The sequence below is a fragment of the Mesitornis unicolor genome, unplaced genomic scaffold (genome assembly GCF_000695765.1).
Source record: "Mesitornis unicolor isolate BGI_N332 unplaced genomic scaffold, ASM69576v1 scaffold17028, whole genome shotgun sequence".
NCBI lineage: Eukaryota > Metazoa > Chordata > Aves > Mesitornithiformes > Mesitornithidae > Mesitornis > Mesitornis unicolor.
Genome location: NW_010202760.1, coordinates 23,175 through 49,822, shown reverse-complemented (window position 1 = coordinate 49,822; position 26,648 = coordinate 23,175). Strand labels below are relative to the sequence as shown.

Below are 26,648 nucleotides of genomic sequence, written 5' to 3'. Positions count from 1 at the left end.
AGAAGCCTCATGGCATAAAACAGCTTCAAAAGTCTGATTCTCAGAGGTCAAGCGCTCTGCACTTAGCAAAAAAAAAAAAACCTTTCAGAGATATCCTGGATTAGATGACTGAACGTTTAAATTACTTTAATACATGGTTGTCATGTTTAAAATGAAGAGGACAAATCTTCCAAGTTCATCATCCTATTGACAGACAAGAATGAAGCAAAGGATCCAATGAACATCATCCTGATGCATGAGCCACAGTGTGGCTTGAATCATTGAAGCTAACTGGGATAATGGTCCCAAACCACAATTTGAACTGCAATTCAACTAAAAAAAATCTACAAAGAATAAGCAAACCAAAAACCCCAAAGTCATTTGAGCTTTTCTTGTACTTAAAATAACCAACTAAGATGTGAATACACCTGCTAAATTGTCTCAAAATGGTTTTGCAGTTTTTTCCCCCATGATGCTTACCTGCAGATGGAGGTGGCTTGTCCTTATAAAGCACTGTGTTGGTTTAAAGAAAACTTTAATGACACATCAAACTGGGATCATGACCATATTCAAACTCTATACATGGAACACAACAAGGTTTGTTGGTATGTTCCATATTTTATTAGACTAATAAAAAGGGGAAAATCAAACTGTTGGACACATATCTTGACTATTTTTTCAAACTGTACTGATTGGTCTAGTAGAAAACATTCTATCTATCTATGTAAGTTTATCATGCTTAGGTTCTAAGATCATCATGGCCACAACCACACTGTTACTCATAGCTGAGAAAGATACAGGGAAATGAACTGTATTGACTTATAGTTTGGTTTTTGCCATCTCATCTCTTTCCATATTAAATAAAGAAAACCAGCATTAGCACTGGAAAACAAAACTCATTTAACATCCTGTTTTGCATGTGAAAATTTTTGCTACACTTCTAAAATAATGTATTGCTCATATCTAGCAAAGCAATAAACTTCACACTGGAAAAGCTGGTGAAATATATTACAAAGGTTCCAGTTTCTACTTTCCTCGGTTGGCCTGAATATATTACCATCACTGGAAACCCTGCTAGAGACAGAACTCCTGAAGCTGAGATGTTCTTATAAAGAAAGCCTAACATACATGGAGTTAAACTAACGCTCTCCTGAAATGGTACTGAAAGCAGTTACTAAATGGTGTGGAACTTGATTTCTTCTGGATTACATATGTTACTAGAATGTGTTTAAAGTTATATTATTTGCACTTTTCTTTTGAAAATTGGTTGTTCACTGTAGTGTAGCCAGACATGCGTATGCATATGTCCTTGTTCCACATGCTTGTACACCTGCCTCTATTATTTTCATTCAGTCTGAGCAAATGCAGGTACTCATAGGGAATATAAGAACACAATTCAAGTCTTACCAGGATTTCTTTTAAGCATATGTTCTGCTTCTACAGCTGTTATCTGTGAGACTGTGGTGAACACATGGGCACAATGTACAGAGGCCCGTTCCATACAGTACCGATGGTAAATCTGTCTTTCTCCTGCTTCCTTGTCAATGTCAAACTGTTAAATAACAAAACAAACAAAAAAGACACCAGTGTGATATGCTTATCAGACTTATTACCACAAAGATGATCTCTCTTGTTAAGCTTGATTTCCCCAAAGAATAAAAATAATGTGATTATGCTGTTGGTTTGTATTTGGTTTTTTAACCATTTTATCAACTTCAGAGGCTTTGAAGTAGCAAGAGAAGTCTCAGTTCTTGCATGCTCATGAAAAAATGGCAGCTCTGCAATCGAGGTAGACCTAGATTAATGATCCCATGATTAATGATCCTCCTTATGAGGAGAGGCTGAGGGAGCTGGGTCTCTTTAGTTTGCAGAAGAGGAGACTGAGGGGAGACCTCATTCATGTTTATAAATATTTAAAGGGTGAGTGTCACGAGGATGGAGCCAGGCTCTTCTCAGTGACAAACAATGATAGGACAAGGGGTAATGGGCACAAGCTGGAACACAGGAAGTTCCACTTAAATTTGAGAAGAAACTTCTTCTCAGTGAGGGTGACAGAGCACTGGAACAGGCTGCCCAGAGAGGTTGTGGAGTCTCCTTCTCTGCAGACATTCAAAACCCGCCTGGACGCCTTCCTGTGCAACCTCATCTAGGTGTTCCTGCTCCGGCAGGGGGATTGGAGTAGATGATCTTTTGAGGTCCCTTCCAATCCCTAACGTTCTGTGATTCTATGATTCTGTGATTCTGTGAAAGGTAAGAATCTGTGCTACTTGGCTTGCTGGCTGGCAATAGGTCATGCTGCCTCTTGCCTGTGCTTGTTGGAAAATGGAAGAGCAGGGAAGTTGCTGGTGAATAAAAGGTATAGGGGAGAGAGAAGAAAAGAAATAGAGATGAAGAGAGAACCTGGGGACTGGGTAAAATGGTGGAAATTATGGATAGGCCAGAGAGAAACAGAGTTGTGGTGGAGAGGCAGGATGTAAGAACTCATAAATCCTGGAGGAACAAAGAAAATACGAGATATTTTCTGATAGTCAGAAATATTCTTCCTCCAACTCCACCCCTATTATTTGCTGCTCCTTTTACTTCATTTTGAATTCCATTGATTTCTAGAGGCAGATATAAGTTAAACCGCTAGGTAAGATCATCACAAATAACAAAGTATTTCTAAATTATCTTGAAACCTGGCTGCTATCCCTTTTTAAATCAATCTTACATTATCCTGGTGGGAAGAAAATGTACAATGCCTGTTGAGCCCATGCTTAAAAGTTTGAATGTTCACTAATGATATCCACGGCAAAATCACAACAATGTAGTATAAAAGAAAATAATGCTAATGGGGTGTCAATGATTACAATTAAATTACAATCCTCTTAGTCTTGTATGATGTTTCACTTTGAGGAACAGAAGTGTTGACCTCCCAGAGTCAACAGCATGGGCACCAAATAGACTGCGTGAGTTACGCAGAGAGTGACAATGTCAATAAGCTTTGTCATTATCACTGCCTAATTCTAGGTGCACAGGCTGATTTTGATTGCACTTGACTCTGTAACTTCATTGACCATAATAGATTTAACCATTATTATAGTCTGGACAGACAGCACTTTCTATAGTTAGGATTATCTGACCTTTGCCGTGGCTAGTTGCTTTTAGTGCTTAAGAACTTAGCCAGATGTAAAGCTATGTAAAGACCATGACTTTTCATACTGAGTACATGCTTAAGGTTGGTATAGAACATATTTTAAGAAATTTCAGCAAATATGAACCATTTCAGGGAACAAGATTTTTTTATTTTTACCTGGGTATATAGAAGTAGATATAGATATATAAGAACTGTTTTGTTAAGAAACTTAACTGCTTTTATCTACTGAGCACTTAACTTTTCAGTGGTACTACACTGCTGGTGGGAAAGTGGCTTCTACTATATTAGTTGAAAATGCCACCTTAATGTGAGCAAAAAAAGGAATCTTGAAAAAAAATTCAGTTTAAAAGTTCTAGAGAAACTAAATATTTTCTTTTGATATTGATGATCCTGTGTGTCAAGAGTTACTAAGCTTGTTAAAGAGATTTTTAGAAAAGCTAGGAAATATGTTTTACCACATAATATGATACTCATTAAGATACAATTTTTCAGTTGTATCATCATATATCATATTTTCTGCATTCCCCATGAGAATTTTGGTGCATGAAATACAACCATGTCACAAAAGATCTTTTCTCTAATACATAGATATCATTTGTCACAAAAGTTGAATGGTGGAAAAAGCACAGGGCAGAAGAAGAGAGAAATAAAGGTGAATAAATTTGACTCCTGAGAGTGCCACAGATCTCTAGCATGATGTTTTGCTTAACCTAAACCAAATCTTTCACATGCAGTTCTTACCTGTGTGTTCCTCCTCTTCTGAGAGACTATCTTGATATATTTGAGTCTAATCTGTTGAAGTGTTGAGCATTCACATTCCATCTGAAATCCACCAGACCTACACTCTGAAGTTATAAAGTACTTGATACTGCAAACTCCAATAAAGGTTCCGTTTATATGGGTGTAGTAAACTAATTAATTAATGTTTCTGAAGCATTCAGATAACACTGATTAATGCTGCAAAACAGCTTTTTAGAAAATCACAAATATGTTCTTCAGATCAGAAATCTTAATTACACATAATAAATAAGGTAGGAAATTGCATATTGAACAAAAAACAAAACCAAAAATCATTATGATTGTTCAACTATTCTGTGTACCAAATATGCAAAATGGGACAGTTCTTTAGCATGCTGGGCAAACACACAAATGGGACAGGGTACCACTGCACAGTCAAAATCATGCACGTTTTTTCAAATACTCTTTACTTTGTATCAAAGATATTTTTCAAATTGCTAGCAAACAAATAGCTGGCCAAACTTTAAAAGGTTTTTGTTCTCTTTCCTTTTCTCAACAAGAATAGATTCTTTACAAAATTTAATTAAAAACTATATTTGGGACATGTTCACTAGCTGTAGATAAACACTCCCGTCAGCACTACTAGGAAAAAGGTTCATAAAAGGATTGTTCAAAGCACTATAGCTTATTTCTAACTAGCTTTTATTTCTTTGATTGCATGAAAGCATTTAACACATTTAACACATATACATATTGATGTTTATTTCTTCATCGTTATTCACTTTTTTATCTTCTGGAAATGGGAAAGATTTTATTTTGCACATGCTCGCATGACTTTCTGCACAATTTTTCAAAGGTACGCATTTTCATGTCTATTAGCAAGTATAAACTGAGGACACAGAGTTCTCACATTTCATTTACTCTCACTGTCCAGCAGCCTCCTACATGCATCAATTGGTAAAGCGTGAACCTTTGACCTCACTTATAGTGTGAAGTAAGAAACCTCATTGCGTACCTCCAAGCAGGCAAGATGAGTGACTTCAGAAAATAAGCCTTAGTCAAGTTGAAGGGTAGGCTAAATGGATCTTAATTGATGAGACAGTGCAGGAGATAAATTTAGTCTACACAGTACTGTACAAAGACAGCTGAGCTTGCTTTGACAGTATTAGCTCCAGAATTAGAGACAATATGGGATATGGTGCTGTATTGAGCCAATATGCCAAAACGAAGCAGAACACCAGTGCAGCTGGTTTGCTTTTCATCCCCAAACCAACGTTCTCACTCAGCAATCAGCTCTGCTGTCTGATCACTTGTCCACCCCTAGCTCAGGCACCTGTGAACTATGTTCCATAGTGTTGATGTTCAGCAAAGACAAACCAAAATACCTGCGAAGTGTGTCATGCACACTTTTGCCTGTTTGCTGTTATCAGCAAATGGGAACACTAGCAAAGCCACAAACAAAAGCTGCATCAAAGGAAAAGCAGATCAGAGTAACTGTTTATGGAATCCTTTAGGTTGGAAAAGACCGTTTATTCTCTCAGTGACTTTCAAAGACTAAGGACTTCAACACCTTGTAAATATGTCACTACTCCCAGTAAGGATCTCCTCCTACTCTGACCGTTAGAAACCAAGCAGATTATTACGATTTACATGATGGCAAGGATTAGAGGGGAAAATGCCTCTCTTAGAAGGCCATTCTAACTGCAAAGCGAAACAGGAAGATATTCCACCGGCCTAATGCTTTAGAGTAAAATTGAGGAAAACTGGAGCAATTCGGAGGAAAATTTTAGCTCATTTCTGTCCTGTCTATGGATCTACGTGATGAGCATAACATTTCATTCATGTCTTAAAATTTAGCATATTAGGGGGCACAGTAGGTAATCACGGAACCTCCCAGCACGACATTCAGGTTGAGACAGCTAAGATGATCTTCAAATGCAAAAAGAAGAGAATATCAAGCATTTATGAGGTACTGGCATTATGTTTCTCTTGAAAACAGTGAACAGCAACAGGAGTAACAAATCCAAATCAGACATTCCTACTTTCATATTATAAAGACAAATTGCAAGGATTTACAAAAGCACAAGAAGAATGATTTGATAGTGAAAAAAGAGTCAAGGCTATACTAGCTATGTAAAAACTTTTCTGAAAGACAAATTATATATTTTCACAAACTGCATATAGTCTTGAAATACTGATACTAGATTATGCTTTCATAAAGCACAAAAAAAAGGTATTCTGAAAGACAATGGAAATTAAACCAAGACAAATTCAAACTGGAATGAAAATACATAGTTTTGATAATGAATAACTTTGTGTCACCTTCGTATAAATAATATAGATTCCCCTTACCACTTGAACCTTACCTCAAAGATGAATAAAGCTTTAGTAAGTAGTTTGTATCTCAAATTTAAGGTATAGGCTGAGGATTTTAGGTGAGAATTAAATAATCTGTTACAGTCTTTCTTTAAAATCAGTGGCACACTCAAGTTCACAAGGTGATTCTGCAGTGGAATCAGGAACAGTCAGAGGTAGGACTGAAATTCAAATTCCTTATCTACCAGAAGGCAGAATGGAAAGACCTTTGCTTGTAGCATAATCTCACTGGCTACTATTGTCTGAATTATGGAAGAGCTACTCTTTTTAAAATTCAGTTTATGTCAAATTTAACTCCCATTGATTGTTATCTTGTGCAAACAAAACTTTCATTCTGGTATAGCTCTGCCATGCCGAAAAATAATAAAATTTACACTTCCTGGCTTAAGTCAGATTTCCATTAGCTGCTCTACTAACAAAGTGGATCAGCTTTGCTTAAGGGAGCTCAGTGACAGCCATTTCAGTACCGTACTGAATGAGAGCTTGTGCTCCTGTATCATCAGCAGAATAGTTGTTGGCCATTCATTTTCATGGGGGTTTTTAGTACTTTTTCCTTTTAGACCCCTTGAGATAGAATTCTCCACCATTTTGCAAACTAGATTCAACTAAATTTGTATAAGCCAAATGTGAAATGTTGCTAGGTCTAAATAAAAGTGTTGCACATTGGCAGGGCAACCTTATATAATGAAAAAAAGTGATGAAGAATGAGACTATTTTTGTTTTCTTCTCCTCAGAGCACTTTTTCCATCATAACTCAAGGTGATTTTCTTTTAAGAAGAAGCATTAGAGGCTGATGCAATCTTCTCCATTATGCCAAGCTGGTGGTCCACAAAACCCTTTCAGATGAAATTCCAGGTTAGATAATTTGCCAAAAACACTGTTCCTGATACTTCTGTCCATTCACTTATGAACTAGCCCAGATAATCAGTGTCTCTCAGTCAGTTTATGAAAGGTGTTGGTCTATTTAAAACCCTAGAACGGTGAAATAAGAACAAGAAAAACCCCAACCAATCAACTGAAAAAACCTGCTCAATAAGCCAGTCCCCTTAAACAATGGGGAAAGCAATAAAAGATTAACGCTCTTGATCTTCAGCTGAGAAGTCAGTTCCTCCAGAAGAGGAAGAAGTACCACAGTGTCAAAACTTTTTTTCACAGAACTTTTTTCACAGAACTTCCTACCTTCTGGATTAGCTATTTTGGTTCAGTTTATCTTAGCAACAAATATAATGTGACTTACACCAGTGTAAAAGTTACACTGGACATGGGGACAATGGTGAAAAATTAATTGCTGGTTGGACTATTTAGATCTGCAAAACTTCTCAAACATAGTTTAATCTATGATAATCTCTCTGTTAGGAATTAAGTTCATACTATACCCTGCTTATTACTGAGATTCAGAAGTATTGATTTTGGAAGAGTTCAAGCTAGTAACCTGTAGGTAGGGTTAGCAGTCCCTGACCCAGCCATTTACCCAAGGTGCTTCAGATGTTTAAAAGTAAATAAAAATACCACAAACTACCAGTTACTGTGCAAGTCACCTTCCATTTTGTTATTTTTGTTTTCCTTACCTTCTTTCCTCCAGAATCTGAGTGATTTAAATGTGAATCTAGGAACTACAAGGTACACTGAATAGCTGTTACATGGTTGTTGCCTCAGTGTTCCTTAGCTCAGACCTAGCCCTGTTGTTTGTTACATGCCGTTGAGGACACAACAGTGTTACTTGTGATGTTTACTACGCTCCTGTGCATACTGTTAAGGGTTTAAGATCCAGGTTTTCACTGAAGCAGAGACAGCTAAATTTCTCCCAGTCCAGCTGAACTGAGTTAAGACTGTAAGAATGCAAGAATTGTATAACCTCATACAGTAATGCTGTATAAGGACCAGAATCCTATCTCTGACTGAGGCAAAGAGCAGATGGCTCAGGAAGAGGTCAAAAGTCAGACATTACAGTCTTACAGCCACAGTGCACCCTCCTATCTTCCAGTAGTTCTAATTACTACATTGACTAGATTTTCAGTCCCCCAGAACATGTCTTCTTGCAGTTCACAGGCTGACATGTGCCCTCAGCTCATGAACAAAGAGTTTTGATAGCCTACATTTCAGGCCTCTGTGATTTAAGGAGTCCATAAAGAATCATGCATCACAGCATGGCAACTCATCACTAAATCATTCTTGACTTCTCCCAGAAAGACTAGTAAGGCTGAAGTTCAAGTTTTCACAGGTCCAGTGTTTGTGAGGGCTATGAGAAGACCACAGAGCCTTCCCTTCCAGTTTTATCACCTGACAGGGGCTGGTGACTTGAACTCTTTGTTCACAGAAGTGCAAGAGAAAAAGTCAGCCACACTGCAGAACAGCGCCCCTTGCCTGATCACTGGTATTAATGTTCACTCCAAACAGGCTGGAACCTGGGCCAAAGTCTTCTCTGGTCTAATGCTACTGACCTCACTGGCTTACTTCGGAGAATACATTTGTACCTTCTATACTTAATGTCAATTGGCACATATCGAGCTTTGCTAGGAAGGTGAATTAAAGCGACATTTTTCCACTGTGGAATCCAGAGAAAGAAAATCTCAGTAATCTTTTAAATTTTTGAAAGAGATCTTTCAACTCGTATCTTCTGGTCCTGCTTAGCTACAGGGGTGGTTTGACACTGAAGTGAAAGAGTGCTGCACTGTGTGGGCACGGGCACATGCATCGGTGTGTGAGTGCGCAGAGCAGGTAGGGCTGATGAACAATGGAGGACAAACAGAGAATGTGTAACAGTGTCAGGGCTAACAGGGAATATTGCAGTGAGGAACACCACACTGGTTGCACACACCCAGGACACTGTGAAAGGAGAAAGGACTGTGAAGATGCCAGGTAAATATCTTTTATCAGTCATCAAGCATGTCATGGTTTTGCCTGTGGATCCTATTACTAAATCTTTCCACATTGCAGAAAAGCATTTAGCCTCAGAGGGCTGAGTAGAGCTCTCTCTAGCCAGCTTTTTGTGAACTGTGTTGAGGACTAGAAAAGGGAACATGAGGTTTCCTCTTTTCTCTGTAGAAGCTGTGGATACCTGATTTTGTCTAGGCACAACCAAGCCATATCCCTTCCTTTGCACTGCAAACTTTTTTTCTGTGATATCTGGCACAGTACATACTACAGCTGCATCCTTTCCACCCATGTCAGCTGCAGTGCTTAAAGCTGGTGGAAATTGTGATCTAACCATGAAACACTGATTAAAAGTGAGAACTTTAAGTCAATTACTATTATACTTTAAAGGAATAAAATTATACAGTAGCACTGAAACAAGAAAAGCAGCTATTCTACTTTGGGGTAGAAGGTGATGACATGCTCTAAAAAAATATTGTCTCATTCAAAGATTAAACATTAGAAAGCCTTGGAGAATCTTCTTCAATGGACAATTTTTTTGTTTGAACTTAATAGTTTACTACTAGAAGACAGCAACAAGAGTAGCCCCTGAAAATGTAGCTATCTGTATTAATTAATTACTGTACTCTAGATCAACCTCTCTGACTTTTGGGCCAGGTTGGCCTTTTTACAGCCAAAACAGTCCTCATTAAGATATCTGATCTCTTACTAAAAGCTAATATTGTGAGGAAGAGCTTTAACACCCTATAAGCATGTTAAACAGTAGCATAATGGCTTGGTATAATTTCTTCTGTTAGTATCTTTAAATGTCAATCTCTTCACAGAGGGCATAAAGCATTAAGGTCTAGAAATCCACAAAGTTTTCTCCCTTACATATTGTTTACATCAGTTTATAGTAATACTTGAAACTGATACATATGCTTCATTCCATATATTCTTAGAATAAAATCTGAATAGATATTTCTGTATTTATCACATAGTGAATAGTTACCAGTGGAATTTGTGAAGCTTTGTAGAAGGATGTACAGTACCTTATCACATAAAGTTGGCCATGTCATGTGTGAACAGCAAAAATTCTGTTACTACTATGGCTAGATTATAGGTACATTAAAATCTATAAGTCTGCTCAGATGTAAGATCATTACTTTTGAGTATATGGACAACGGTGAGGTCCCTAAAGTTATAATGAAGGGAAAAAAAGTTACTTTTGAGAAAACCAGCCTGTTCTGATAGACTACTTGTAGCTCACCAAATTAACCAGAATACAAAAGAGAGCAGTATTTTTAGAATTTCCTTTACAAAAGGAAGGCAAGGCTCTGACATAGTACTTTTAGCATCAGTTTCTAAGCGATAAGGTCTCCCTTCAGCCTCCTTTTCTTCTAAGAATGCAAGGGTGAATGAACAAAGTTACCGCAGAAAAATCTCCCCTTTCTCAAGTGTAAAACCTGAAACTGCATGGGTTTAGTTCTTTCAATCTAGCTCTGCCCAGAGAAAAATAGTTTAATGTGACTTCAAAGCTAGACTTCTCATTTACACACATAAGGAGACTATGCAGAAGTAGGAACGTCTAGACTCCTGAAACTTGGGTCTGACAGCATGACTTGGTTATTTGTACTGCCTCTTTAATGCACCTAATAAACATATCTAATTTAGGAAACTAGTTTTCCTGGGTGATAGATGGAAATAAGTCTTTCAGAAGGTACTTTAAGGATGTTTGCCTTACACTGATTGTGAAAAGGCCAGTGTAACTCCAGTGATCACACAGGGAGTCTAGGAGGAGTAACCACCTATGTTGGTTACCCCATATTGGGCGGAGAGAATTCCCCCTACCCACTACCATACAGCAATCTTTATGCATATGAGTAAATGAGCAGATTTAGTCTTTTACTCTTAGTGTGTTCAGTAGATTCAGTTGTTGCTTTTGCTGCAGAAGGGTTGGGGGGGGGCGGGAAAAAAAGAAGAGAAAGGTGAATGACGGTTTCCTTGGAGCATAAGGAAATGGCATCTATTCTGTGCTTCTAAATAAGGCCAGTAGCACACTACAACTTGGGCCTTGTCTTTAGAAGACGCTGTAACTTGACATGCTTTGAAACAAACATCCAACTGAAAATTGACAACTGAATAATTTTCTTCACTGATTTTAGTCAGTGAAATAAACATATGAACAGTGAATAAGGCAGTTGTTTTAGCCTTTTAACTATCCCTACCCTCAATAAAAGCTGGAATGCAAAAATCTCTTCTGCTCAGTTTGTCCGTAACCATATCAGAAATCCAAGATCATGTAATGTACCTCTGCTGAAGGCAGTGAAGACTTCTGGGTCCTTGAAATGTTGGTTTGTGTTATGCTTTGAGTGGAAAGAGAACAGTGAAAACCAAAACCACTAGACAGTTTATAAAAATTCCAAGAAACAGATGTGAGTCTTTTGAACTCAGAAAATACTTCCTGTATTTGCCAGTTACACATTAAGTCTAACCTGAAAAGCTTGAAAGTATTATTATGGCTTGCAAGAGTTGAGAAGTTGGCTGGAAAAACAAAAACAAATCCCAAAAACCAAAAAATTAATGCCATTCCAGGGTATTTTCAGCAACAGGAGGGCTACTGGCTGTTTTTTCTACTGCCTTTCACTAAGAAAGATTGCCGTGAAACTGCACGTGAGGTGTCAGTTGATAGCTACAGCTGAATAGGTTTTACATTCACTGGTTACTCACACTGCTAACAGTAACTCCCAAACCATAACATCTATTGCTTGAGTCAATTGCCTTTTCTGAACACAAAGGGGAAGATTCTCAAGGAGTTGCAGTTATGTCTGGGTCTGTAACTCTCCCCTTGCTTCTGAAAATGTCCCAGGCTATTGAAAAGGAGGTTAAGAATCAATGTTGTCTATCCTGTACTGCTGCAATACTACTTCATATATCAGTAGACTGCACTGAGGTACAGACTTGACTTGAGGCTGAATAATTTTCAGTACTCTGCAGTGCAAATCTGGTAAATCAAGGTTCACCGAAGGTACTGCAAGTATTCTAGAATCTACTGAGCTTTAGGACCTGTCAGATCACATGGAGACAAAGGCATTCATGTCTAGACATGCCATGGTTTTACAAACAGTATTTCTTATGCTCTAGTATTGACAACCTATCACTCAGCTGTGGGTCAATCATAAATGATCCCACAAGACAGAAAATACGACATACGGTGTAGCACAGCAAGCAGAAAAGGAGACAGGACCTGATTAGCTGAAAAAAGAAGGAATGCAAAAAAATGTCTCTTACCTGGTCAAGGTTGTTGTAAAAATCTATACTGGCTGCACACAGGTATCTCCCAAGCAGAGTTGCATGGGTGGTAAAAATTGTTGCAACAGGAAGTTTCTGAGATCGAGACAATATTAAACCCACTCCTGCCTGCCACTCATGGAAGTGGGCAATTATATTTGGCTTGTCGTCAAACTGACAGGAAAGCTGAAAATAATTAAAAAGAACATACATGAATCCTGCTCATCAACCCAGCCTCAGAAACCTTTTTTCATGCTGCCTTCTGTGTGTTTGCTTTCTTTCATATGACAAAGCAGTACAGGATTCTAAGTGCTCATCTATCTTGATTCCCATCAGCCCTAAACCTTAGCCCAAGAAGCACATGTGCCTCACTAGTACTTCAGAACATTATCCTTCTTAGAGTGTTGAGGAGCTCTGATTGCACAGTCACTCTTCTTTCTTTTGACTTGCTCTTCTGCTGTTGAAAGTCTTGTTTGGGAAAGAAAATCATGAGCACCTATAACAGATTAACAAAGTTTCTCATCTTCATGTAGGCTGTGGTAGAGTGACATGTGAGGTCACAGTGCTGTTGTTATTTCTTTCTGTTTGCCTCTATTCTCTGTGCAAGGTAGTATCTAATAGCCAAGGTATGGATTGATTGGTTTTAAGGACAGTTTGAGAGTACGACAACTTGACTACCGCAGGAGAGGAAAAGGCAGTTTAAGACCCTACCTGTAAGAGCATCCAGTGACAAATAAGGGAGCTGAGAAAAACAGAGGGGGATGTGACAGTAAAGACACATTACACAGAGCACTCCCCACCCCAGAAAAATAATTAAATGACCACTTAAATCTTAAGTTTTAAATGCGATACAATTTTTATCTAAAACAGGTATCAACTTCCTTAAAATTATAATTTTCAAACTGGAGAAGAGAGACCACATCCCAAAGCTTTTTGCCCTGCTGACAATGCCCGGGTTTGAAAATCTTTAGATTTTAATTGTACCTCTTTTAAAAACCAGGCTGTTAACGATCCAAATATCACAGCATCATTGGCTTCTCGGTCATGAAAAGGGATTCCTATGTTACTGACATCCCAAAATTCGCCTTTCCACTTGTCCAGATTCCAGGCTGCTGATCCTATATCAAACAGTAAGACATATGGGCTGCCCTCTATCAGCCATCTTCCAAAAAATACCTATGGGAAAGAGGCAAGGATGTAAGCAGAAAATGTTAAAGTGAATGTAAAGACCAGTTAGCATAACTATTTTTCATCCATCAAATCTTAAATATTTTATGGAAGGAATACATGACAGCAGTCCTACATACCCAGGATTCCTGGTTTTCCTTGCAAAATACATGGAGTAATACTAGACCAAAGGCAAAAGTAAAAGGAAACTACAATCTTAAGGAACATTTTCTTTTTAAGACTTTCAATTTAGATTTTCGTTGCAATGTTAACATTTTTTTAATGAAAAAAACCTTAGGAAGATTATACTTGGTTGAACAATAAGGTCTTATGTGCTTACTGAAGGATCTATGCCACTTTTGTTGTTATTTCAAAATTATTATTTTTATTATTATTCTATTTCCGTCAGATTTGTCACCAGTCTTTTGCCAGATTACTGGCGATAGATTTTGTAGGGCAGGTGCTTGGGACCTGCATCTACCATGACATTTCCTCATTCTGCCCAAGCAGTGGAGTTGATGCCCTTTGACAGAATGGAAGGATCAATCAAAAGGTGTAATAATACCTAAAACCACATCAGCCTGAAAAATACAGCTTTCCTGCTTTATCTACATCAGTATAGATAAATATCTCTTAGAGTATTTAGAACTCCACTGGTATAACCTACCCAACCAGGAGAGTAGGCTGAACTGTCATAAGGCAACACAGCACAGCTGGGCCCACACTACAGATTGTACCAGTCTGCATAGTCAGATTATTTCACATTAATCCTACCATCAAAACGGCTATAGCAGCAGAGACATATTAACTGGGAAAAACAAAGCACTATAGGGAGGCTAGTGCAATTTATACCCCACATAGAAGAATATTTTTTGCCACTCTTCAATCTCTTTTCATTCACCAACTCTTGGTACCTCAGGGGTTGAACCCAGCCCTGATGCTAGAATGGACTGAATAGAGGTCAAATCCTGATAGAGGTCAAGTCCTGAAAACAATGAGAAGAAAGTTCTCAGACCTGTTTGCACAAAAAATACAGGTCATAACAAAGACAGACGTGTGAAGGAGGGTCAGCTCCTTATACACTTATTTCAGCCTATCAGGTGTCTTATTCAGGAAAATCAGGTTAAAGAGCAGGGAGTTCGTGTGAACCCAGACTTCATCTCAATGTGGAGTCAGGCTGTGGCAAGGAACACACCTGACCTGAGAAGTTTGGAAGCATTCCTAGGCCCCCTGGTTTAAAGGGATCCATTGTGATGCATAATCAAAATCCAGACATAAGTGTTAATAGGATAAGCACAGCTCCTGGAAACTAGAGCGTCATTATTTGAGATCAAAGCTATACTTGACGTACCTGGGACAGATTTGCTGCTATATATGAATACTCCAGCAGCACAATGCACATGTTAGGCTGGGAGGGTTGGCTGATTAAATTGAATGTATTGCTGGAACAGCATGAAGTGTATATATAGCATTGCAATTAATCTGCCCCACAAGTCTTTAGCTGTTTTCCAAACAAAGGAGTGTTACACAGCTTTCAGAGACACCTTTTTGTAAGCAACAGAGGCAATGTGAAAAACTTGATCAATCACTTATGAAAATATGATTAGAAATAAGAAATGACAGTTAGATTAGACCTTTTAGTTTGAACCTCAGCCTAAAAAATGCAAGCATCACACAATGTTAGTGTCCCCAGTAGAATTTCCAAAGCTATGGCACATACCATAGAATCATAGAGTGGATTGGGTTGGAAGGAACCTCAAAGATCATCTAGTTACAACTCCACTGACATGGACAAGGACACCTCCCATTAGACCAGGTCACTCAAAACCCTGTCCAACCTGGCCTTGAACATTTCCAGGGAGAGGGCATCCACAACTTTTCTGGGCAACCTGTTCCAGTGTCTCATCACTCTCAAAGTGAATAATTTCTACCTAATATTTAATCTAAATATACCCCTTTTCACTTTAAAGTCATTATCCCTTGTCCTATCACTACATGTCTTGTAAAAAGTCTCCCTCCAACTTTTCTGTAGGCCTCCTTCAGGTACCAGGAGACTGCAATAATGTCTCCCCGGAGTCTTCTCTTCTCCAGGCTGAACAATCCCAACTCTCTCAGCCTGTCTTCATAGCAGAGGTGTTCCAGCCCTCAGATTTGAAGACAGATCTGAAGATCAGAGCTGAACACAGTACTACAGGTAGAGTCTCATGAGAGCAGAGTAGAGGGGCAGAATCTCCTCCCTGGTCATGCTTCTTTTGATGCGGATATGGTTGGCTTTCTGGGCTGCAAGCACACATTGCCAGCTCATGTTGAGCTTCTCATCAACCAACACCAGTCCTTCTCCTCAGGGCTGCTCTTAATCCTTTCTCTGCCCAGCCTATATTTGTGCTTGGGATTGCACTTGGCCTTGTTGAATTTCATGAGGTTCACACATGCCCACCTCTCAAGCCAAGAATATGTCCAACAGTATGCTTGCACATAATATGCAATAGGGCATTAGAGACTAAGAGCAGCAGAAATGCTGTTACAAAGGGATATAACACAGTACCACAGCTGGTTCAGTCCAAGAAGGTTATGAATTTCTACAATAAAGTGTGTCATGCTCCTCAGCAACAGAACATTGTAAGAGTGCTTTCTTGCTGCTGCCTTTCAATGCTTTTCACATCTGTTTGGCACATATTGTAAGCAGATATTTTTTCCTTCTGCTAACTAGCATCTCTGAGGAACTCAACGGTGAAATAGAGTGAAGGCGAGTTCTAGCTCTCTGATAAGGACTTTCAAGAAAGGAGGTCAGATTTAGCATATGTTATCTTCGACACATTTTCAGGTCATCAGTTGTCTTCAAGGCTGCAGCTGCTTGCAGCTCAGTAGCTTGCCCATCAGCACAGTAGATTCTATTCCTTTCAGCAGATCATCTTTACAGGAAGAAGTTTATTCGTAGTTTACTGTTGGAGAAACTGAGTCACAGAGAGGCTATGAGGTTTGACTGAGATCACAAAGAAAACACTGGTTAAAAACAGTGAAGGAAACACAGATGACATCACTCCTTGTGCTGTGGTTTAACCTCTCTTTCTAGGGAATAGATAGCTAGTTGCCTTGATCTGAGGAAGCAGATTCTTTGTCAGCTGAGTGTTTCTCTAAGTTCACCTGTGTTTTGTCCCTTTTTGGCTTTCAACTCAATATAATGTTATGTAAGAAAAAATGTAAGTTAGTGGAAAGCTTTTCTCTCTTCAGCGTAAGAACGCTGAATGTAACATAAGGGTTCAGGCAAAGTAAGGTCATATTGTATCTACTAAAATCTCACTGTATTTAGAGACTGGGTAAATAAGTAATTAATCCAATTAAGTAGACTTGCAGATAAATGACTGTTAAAACCTGTAATTGGATAAACTGGTTCTTCCTCAAAAATAACCTTTAATGAATTGTCTCTGTTGTTCTAACCATGGATTCTGAGCCTTTCCCATTGTGACATTGACCAGGACTGCTGTGTCAAGTGGAACAGCAAGAGCATTAACCAAAACTGTAATCTCCTCAGAGTCAGCTTTGTTGGCCTGGGAAGCAATAGCACATCTGATTTACCTGACACCCTTGGCTTTTCATGGTGTCCATTGCCTTCTTAACTGTACGGTTTGGAGGCTCACATGCTTCCACCTGAGTCTTCACATTGTGCTCAAAATAGGGACCAATCAGAAAATAGTTTTCACCCCATTCATCTGCTGTAATTTTGGCTTTTGTCTGGATCACAGTGTAAATGCCTCCCACTGCAAAAGAAGATCACAAAGAACAAAAAGTAGAAAGGGGTACAGGCCACAAAACCCTGGAATAAGCTCCAACCCACCTGTGGATCAGATACGCCTCTAGTTAAATCACTACACATATTCAGATTTTGCCTCCCTTTTGGATCTTGAAATCGTTACAGTTACAGACTGTGGGACTCAAATCCCAGGGCTCATGCTTCCACTCTCGCATACCTAATCTTGATTCTATGGAAGCCCAAGTACAGCCTTCAGCTTTTGCCTTTTTTTTTCTTTTGATCCAGCAGCAGCAGTTATAATTTTCAAACATATTTTTTGTGATGTGGAAATACATTTGGTGAGAACAGATCTGGCACTTACAGACACTTCATTGAAAGAAGTTGAGGGACTGATGGATTTTATGGACGATTGACTACAAAAATGGATTAAAACTAGTATCCTCAAAGCAAAAGATGTCACTTTCCACCACCATTCTAAAGAATTGTTAAAATTGGAAAGAAGGTAGCCTACACTGCCAGTATAAAGGTCTGTAGCAACTTCCACCAAAACATTATCCATTTAAAAAATAAACATAATATTAACATGTATAAGAGAATGTGACAGCAATGTCCCCTGACAAGTCAATACAAAACTATCTAGTCTTGCACATGATATGCAAGATTCATTTCGCTGCTCTTCCTCACAGTTTTCCATAGTCAGCCCTGTAATTCATGCACTGGCAGGGCAGTCTTGCAAAGTCCCCTTTGCCACAGGACCCATGGTGCCAGCCTGTGGGCTTTCCACCACCACCAATTCAAAAGAACAACAGCACATGCTTGAATCCAGTAAGTGGAAGGGAAGGCAAGAGAAGAGAAAATCAGAGGCTAGTGAGCTGCTGGACATCAGATAAAAGTTTAGCATGGATCCAGTGATTTTAAAGCATGGTAAAATAAATGAAGCTCAACAGGTACAAGCAAACAACAATGGAAACAATAGGAAGGGAATTCGTGTTCCTACTTAAAAATTTCATCCTTCACTGAATTTGGAAATGTTTGGTGATACATCAGGCAAGATGAAGTCAGCACTGCAGGTTGCCAATGATTGATAGCAAGTACTCCAGACTTACTTTTTTAAAGATACTAGTGTATCTAAAGGTGCAAATACACTGCATCCAACTGCATACAGCAAAAATCTTCAGAAGTTACCCAAGTCTCCTTAAAAATCTGCCACAAATTACCTTTATTTACAATAAAGCAGCTGAAGTTGCTCAGCAATTCGGGAGATTAGTTCCCAGATTAATTAAACTATATCATCTGACAACTGTAGAAAGCCACCTGACATGCCTGGTATCTTGCAGTCCTTAGGAACTGAATGGAAGAACTATGTTTTCAATTGTGCTCCTAGAAAAGAAATTGTGCACTTAAAATCCTTTTCTTTACAAATACTCAGTTGTTTTGAACACTGGAAGGATGTCTAGCCCTACTATTTTTATGTCAAGATGTTTCAGAATTCTAGGTATTTAACAAAGAAAAACAAACACACTTCCAATCTACCAGCTTGCTAAATAGAATTATTACAACAAATCATTACAGTAAATTATTCTACTATATAGTAATTCAAGACCAAAGAAGACAAGAATCTTACAGGTATATGTTCCTAAATCAAGCTTACAGTTCAAGAGTTTCAGGTCAAATAGACATGGAATCACAGAAGGAAATCTATGCACAAGACTATTCTTCTGCCCTTCATTAGGGCCAGGAAGCGAAGAAACTGACTTATAGTCATCATATTCTACCACAGCTGCTCTGGACAGGGATTTAGAGAAATCTTAGATAAATGACACCACATATTATCTCTATGGTCCTCTGCTCACAAGCTGAAAATGACTACTTGAATAGCTTGGATTCAGACAAACATATAATTTTAATTATACAATACAAGTCAGAATGTTCAACCCATAAAGTGATGCAGTTATGATGACGTGTCTGTTCTCATGGGGTGGTATTATGCCGTACGAACACAAGGTCCCAGAATCCAACATGGATAAATAACAGGCTTGGTAGAAATCTTAGTCATGAAACTAGTTGGTTTTAATTGTCAGAAAGACTGAGTTTACAATAATATTTTTGTGCAAAGCTGGAAAAAGAGAAAATATTTATTTGCAAAGCAAAGTAGCATGATAAAGCTGTATATGACCAGAGTGGTGCTCTTTACCCACTATCACAAGACTGAACAAGAGCCTCTTTTACACTACAAGGCACTCAGCATTGGGATCAGCAAGATAGCTGAGTTTCCACAGCTAATAATTTTAAGATTAATAAGAAAGCTGCAGCTCAGGAGCTGAATAGAGCCTGGGATTTTGTTTTGTATAGCCAACAGCTGAGTGTTTCTTTTCACAAGGTTTTGCTTAGTATCACTGTGTATCCTAAAGTGTGCCCTACCATAGATGTATGGAAGACCTGTTCTGATGGAAAGAGTAGAGAGGATGCTGTGCTCTCTGTTGCACAGTAAGGTAAAAAGAAAATTGCAGAGCACTGATTTGCCTGAAATGCAATGAAAAGTACTTAGAATAAAAAGAGTCAGAAGACAGCTGTGAAGAAGCTTTGGGTTACTTGGTCCCAAAACTTGCTTTTATCTTCTCCATTACTGTGGAAATATGACTCACATAGCATGTCTTTGCATAAGCTTTAATTAACAGGGGAGGGAAAATGTGCAAGTGAAACTTGTATGTGGAAAGTGTTGGGCATAACTTAGACATCTTGAGAAGAACAGAGCGATGTCAACAAAAATGTATTGACTTTAGAAATGGCACTTTTCCATAGCAAATTCAAGGAACACATTATATATAATTAAGAGATAACTTCTATCTGCTCAGTTACTTTGAATTCCCTGGAAATACCTGTGCCAATAAGCAATGCATTACGTATCTTACTGAGTAACAGAATGAATTTACATATTCACTTGGAACCCAACAGAATTCTCAAATTACTTGCAAAACTTGTAAACCTCCTCATCTTCTCTATTATTTTTTAAGTTTGTCATATAAGCAGAAAGCCTTTCTAAACAACGGGGGTGTACCAAAATACCATGATGTTGCAGGTTTCTGTATGCAGCCTCTGAAGTTTTGTACTTTGGAACAGATTTTAAAACAAACAGTAAAAGACTAAATGACAAATAGATGCACAATCAGGAGAGATCAGATCCAGAGAACTGGTTTGGATTTTCTCAAACATGGGGAATTAGTAATAAAATGTGGATACAGGGCGGGTTTAGTGTTATGATCTCCACCAAAATGCTTTATTAAAATATTTTAAGTTTTAATAATTTTAAAATGCCCTTGAGAGAAAAGTATTTCTATTGTTTCTTTTTAAAATAAGTTTTTAACTTTTTCGCCAGAATGAAGGTGCTGACTCATCTCATTTAAACTATACTTTTACCTTGAAAGGTTGGACTAGATGATTCTTGTGGTCCCTTCCAACCTGGTATTCTATGATGATATGTGATATATGATATGATATATGTTAAAAAGGAAATCAGCAACAAATCTTTTAACTCATTTATTTCCTTTCCATTCTCTTCTCATTTCTCCTCCTCTGGAGACATTCAGAACCCACCTGGATGTGTTCCTGTGCAAACTAGTCTAGGTGATCCTGCTCTGGCAGGGGGGATGGACTGGGTGATCTTTTGAGGTCCCTTCCAACTCCTAATATTCTGTGATTCTGTAATACTCTCTTTTTCCAGGGAAAAATAAGCAGAGAAGGAAAGGGGAACTAAAATATTCGGGAAAGAAGGATTTTGTTAATTTAAGAGAAGTCTGGCTTTGTTTTTAGTGACGTCTTTTGAAAATAGAACATGAAAACAAAAATATTTTCTCAGAAAATATTTCATAGAATTTTTTTTAAGTTTTAATGTTTTCATATACATTACAACTATTATGAATTTGTCTGAAAGAGTTATCTGCATCACTCCAGACATTTTCTTCTTTCCTCATTTAAAGTTCTGGTGCATTATTTCTTTTGTATATTTAAAATCTAAGCAGCAATTAGAGCCCTCCAGGATAGATATCAGAACTGTTTAAATAAATAGAGTCAAGAACAGCCTCCCTATACCATATCGCTACTGAGGCAGAGGTGGAGATCTAACTATGCAACTGGAGACCTTTGGGCAAGATCTAATATGTAGATATGATCTTTCTGCTGCAAGCTGTTATATGAAAAGATGCATTGCCAATGCTTTTTGTCACCTGATGAGGAAGGGTCCACAATGTCCAGAATTACCCAGGAATTGCACTGACAAAAATTGTCTTCTAGAGGTGTAACCTCCAGAAGGATCATGAAACTGCCAAAACTTCTCAAAACTGGCAGAGATACCCACCATTCATCTTACTTGCTCTCCCACCCAGCCCACATTGCATAAAGACAGAGGAAAGGAGCAGCAGAAACCAAAAAAGGAAGGAGAGTGATTGGAAATGAAGCCATGCAAGTGAGACATAGGTAAGTAGAGACTGTCATTGATCGGTGCAGAAGCCCTCCCCCACAGACCTTTGCTATGCAGAGACAGAGTGCTCCTGGGGAACTTCAGCTTCTTTGCTATGGCCTGACCAGGCCACTCTGAAAGCACTAAAGGTTTTAAGAGGACCATGACTGCCATGGAATCCAAGACAGCAGTGGTACCTCAGGTTCAGGATTCAAACTGACTTCACTGCCACAATTACTAATTAAGTCAACTCTCCTCTTACTCCTTACCCTCAGAATGTATGTGATCTATAGAGACATGATAAAATCGGACTTGAATTTATTTTTTTCTAATGTTTGGTCGGAATTTCATTTATTACTTGTTGAGATACCTGGGGACCATTTTTAGAGTAAAGGTTGTTAAAAACAAAACCAACCAATATTTTCAGATAACAGGTGTTTTCCATGTATTTTTGGCTATGTTTGAGGGCAGGACTCATCAGAAGACAGAAGTTCTCTAAATTCTGTGAAATTCTGTCTTTCCAAACATATTCTGAAACAATGCTGAAACACTGAAATTTATGACAGATGTCCACAATACAGAAGCTATTTCTGTGTGCATCACCCTCAATTCACAAGATTTCACTTGAGGTTGATTTGATGTTGACACACCACCCCACTCTATAAATGCATGGGGCTTTGATGCTGTGCTTATGCCAAGTTTATGCCAGCACATCCCCACTCCTTAAAATGTGTTAGCTTAGGTGTGTCACAGATTACATCATTCACATTCTCCCAAGGAACTTTCATCACAGATGGATGTTTAATGCAGAGAGGATGAAATGCTGGTTCTACTAACTTCAGTGGATTCAGGATTTAATTTCCAGAAGTCCAAATTTTCACCAGAGAAACTGTACATAGAGCTCTGCTCCAGGAAGAACTGAACAAAGGTTTGTTTTTTAGCAAAGTCCTACATTCCAGTAGGGATGGAAAAAATTACTTAGGATTCGTATACCAGTGACTCCTGAGCTAATCTGTTCACAGCTGAATGATGATACAAACCGGCTGTTTGCCCAGCATTTTTAAGCATTCTTCTATTTTCTATCTAAAAGCTGTTAGTATTACAGCAGGAGATATTAGTCTAAATATTACTGGAATTATTTTCAATACATCTTTATAGAGCACAGTCCAGATCTTGAACATTCTCAGCCCGTCTTATTAATGTATCAGAAAAAAAACACTAAACTACAGTTAACTGTTACTGTAACTTACAGAATTGGACTGCTCCCTCGTACTCAGATTAAATATTTAAATTCTTAGTGGGAAAAATGTCCAGGACTGCTGCCATTACTCCTGCAATGGCCTTTGGCTGCTCCCTGTTGACAATTTGCATCTCTGGGCCTTCAGACATAAGACCTACATAGCTTGTAGCCACTTGGTTTGTGCTTCTGTCCTTCAGGTTTTTATTGGTCTTCATGTTATAGGGGAAGTAAAACCAATCTTCCTTTCCAGCATGTACAGAGCTATGACCAGACCTGGAGCATGGTGGCCAGAAGAGAAGGGGAAGAGTGAAAATAGCTGAACTTCTCCAAGATTACTACCAAACCATGTGGCACTGCAGGGCACTGGGGCCCTGGTCTGCCTGCATTTTTTCCCTTCTGTCGCAGAAACACAGTAGACCTACTCCAGAGTATGGGTCTTGCCCATTGGTCAAGAATCAAATAAAGTGAGGAAAATCTTGCAAAACAAACTACATTTTTCTCATTTCTTTCGCAGGGGGATTTCAATGCAAGATTATTTCAATGTTGTGCTCAGCTTAGGTTGCGAGTTCCTTTTCACATGGAGAGCGATACTGGCAGATGAGCCTTTTTTTATTTCTCATTCTCTCCTTCAGCTACCTTGACTTTCCTTGCTCCAGAGAAAAGAGAAAGAAGGAATTGCTGGTGCTTTCCAACATATATGTCAGAAATTGCCACTTGACACAGGCAGTGGCCAGGACAGACAATATACAAAAAAGTACAGAAGTAGAAACTTCTGGCTAGTTAGAGCATGTGTTAAAATGATCTAGATTTAAAAAAGAAGAGAGACACCGCCACTGTACCAGCTGCTGAGAAAGAAGTAATGAGACTCTGGAAATAATGGATACTTGAAGATCTCCAAGCACCAAATTCATACAACTAACCTGTCCTTCCCTACAGCTGCATTTTGTACCTCAGTACCAACCAGTACCATCTCCTGCTCAGAGAAATCCCAGTAAATGCTCACTCCCCATGGGCAGCCTCGCACATGAAAATCCTCTCACAATCCATATTCAGATATGCTCCAATTTGCAGGACCCCTTCATCATCCTCAGCCTCTGAAGGAGAATATATTTAAGAGGTTCAGCAAACAGCTCAGCACCTATAAAGTGCCATCTTTATAAAAGTATATATTATAAATATTATAAATAGATAGTCATCTATGAGCGTGTTCCTCACAGGAAAAAAGACATGCAGCCTTATTGTCACTGCGATGGAGAAATGGAACAACCACTAAGCAGCAGCACAGGTCAAGGAGGAAACAAACCCATAGCCAAGCATATAGGGGTGCACACAAAGTTAATACAAAGACTTGAACTCTCTCCTATAGGCAACAACAGCTTTGTACCACTTTAGCAGTGCAAGGAAGCTTCATGCTGAACTGCCCTGGCACAACTTTGCATGCCAGAAAAGACAAAATGCTTAAAATTAGGTTGTCAGACAATAAACCCAGCTAATGCTTATCCTTCCCTCTATATTAGGAATATATTTAGCAACATTAAAACCAAAACACATATCAGTAGTAAATCTATATGGGGTCAGCTTACTTAGTCAAATAAACAGTTCTTTCTTCTGCTAAAGGAGGCAGAAAAATACAGTGTAAGCTATTATTTCCTAAGCCTATGTATCTTCTGTGATGAATCTCCCTATATTTTTTTGGCTACCCTCTCTCCTAAGAAACACAGTGCTCTAACATTTTCCAAGAACTGTTTATAAAAGTTAGGTCACCAGCGAACAGTATCTCACCACATGACTTAGACATTTAATTGCCTGGAAGATACAGAAAAAACCCTTCAGTATCAAGAATTTACCAGAAAAAAAATAAGCTGAAATAAGCTTATTAAAAAGTTGTGCAAAACATTTTGCAAAAATGTTTCCAGTCAAGGTTGGTTGATGGAAACTTTGCACAGAGATCTGGTTTTAATGATGAAATTTTTTTACATGACTAGTTCAGTCAGCCCTGTCTGTATATAAGGGCTTGTTATGTGGCCCATATGGTGTTATAACTGCACCATATTTTTAAACTAACTGAATAAATATACATACTCATAAATATTAATTCTCTCATAAAATGTGAGAATAATAAATTTTAGTTGTGTCAGTCGATTTGGCTTCAGTGAAGTCAACAAGAGCTAGATTCACTGCATTTTGTACATACACAGAAAGTCTAATTGTGTTTAACCTTTTCTTAAACATATTGTTTGATATCTATAACCAGTGGGTCCAGATGACTCAGAAAATATCATACACTATAGAGTTCAGAGATGTGAGCAAGAACACCTGAATTTGCTAGATTTCTGCTGCCATCTGCTTGCCAGTGACTTATTTATCACACACACTGCAAAGCTAAATGCTGCATGCTCCAAGTTCTGACAATAGCAAATTCACTCCAAAAGCCTGACTGAAGCTGCTGAAAAATAAGCCCACAGGGATTCAAAGTGCAAAAGCTACTCTGTACTACCTCTGTGTATTGATACTACTCACTACCCTAAAAAGAGCAATGTAAAATTGCACTGCAGTGCAGATGAAATACCAGAAGCTACCACAGAATAGTAAGTCGAGTTTCACCACAGAGATAAACCCTAACAGTGTCTGTTCCTCTCACACACATTTCCCCTTTAGAGTTAAAATCCTAACAGTTTACAGATCCCTTCTCCTGACTAATCTATTTATCTGCCAGGACAATAAGATACATGAGGTCAATCATTTACTCATACTAACTCACTTTTGTGGCAAAAATGGAGCCCATTCCCCCTTGATAAACTGCACCTAGCTGAAAGTGGAGGATTTGATGAGTGAATTGGAAATGGAGGCAGAAAGGTCTTTGCATAACAAGCAGAGTGGACTTTGCATGACAAGCTGAACACGCAGTGGACAAATTTTAAATCTGTACACATGCACAAAGCATGGAGTCCCTGTTTGGCTCCACCTGTGTTTGCAAAGACCAGACCAAAAGGGTTTCACCTGGCATAAAGACCGCTGGTCATTGACATCTAGTTTTTGTTCAGTGGCTTCAGTGCAGCTTTGTTTATTTATACCTGTTTTAGATTTGGCCTCTTCTCCACACTGCTCTAGAAGGCTGAGAGAGATTGCTAAACTACTCTGAATCTGATGTCTGTTTTACAGCTCATTTTCATGTATTATATTCTCAAGTGAATTTGCATGAAAGGTAAAATATAAATATGTTCAAAGCAACATCTATACATCTGCACACCCAGGCATAACATTTAAATGTTTGCTTAAACAGCCTATCCCTGGTGGTGAATCATGTAGACACACAGATGTCCTGATTATAGGCTCATCCCACACAAGCACAGGCAGATGCAGCCAACATGCAGCACACACAATTACACACAGATGCCACATGCACTCCCTTCCAATAGTACAGCTCTGTGGCTCACTTTTTCCCAGTCTCACCTTCATGCCTTTCTTGTCCAAGACCTTCGTGCCTCACACTGCTCCCATGAAAACAGCAATACTAACACCTAAGAGTGCTGTACAAACCTTTGTTGGTAACTTCCCAAGAAACTTCAAAGAGCAACAAGTCCTCCACTGGTAAGTCTTCATCCTCCCACTGAGGGAGCCCATTAAGAGAAGTCATGGACAATGATCTAGCCAGTGGCAT

At 38.6% G+C, this 26,648-nt stretch overlaps 1 protein-coding gene across 1 annotated transcript; it reads right to left on the bottom strand.

Moving 5' to 3' along the window:
- Positions 1-459: 459 nt before the first annotated feature.
- On the bottom strand, positions 460-26,648 carry GYS2 (glycogen synthase 2 (liver); the record flags this gene model as incomplete). Its single annotated transcript, XM_010190498.1, has 6 exons — positions 26,528-26,648; positions 17,117-17,298; positions 13,358-13,549; positions 12,374-12,559; positions 1,387-1,531; positions 460-492 (listed from the first exon to the last, which is right to left on the bottom strand). Coding segments are annotated over exons 1-6 (859 nt in total), but the record flags the coding sequence as incomplete, so codon positions are not given.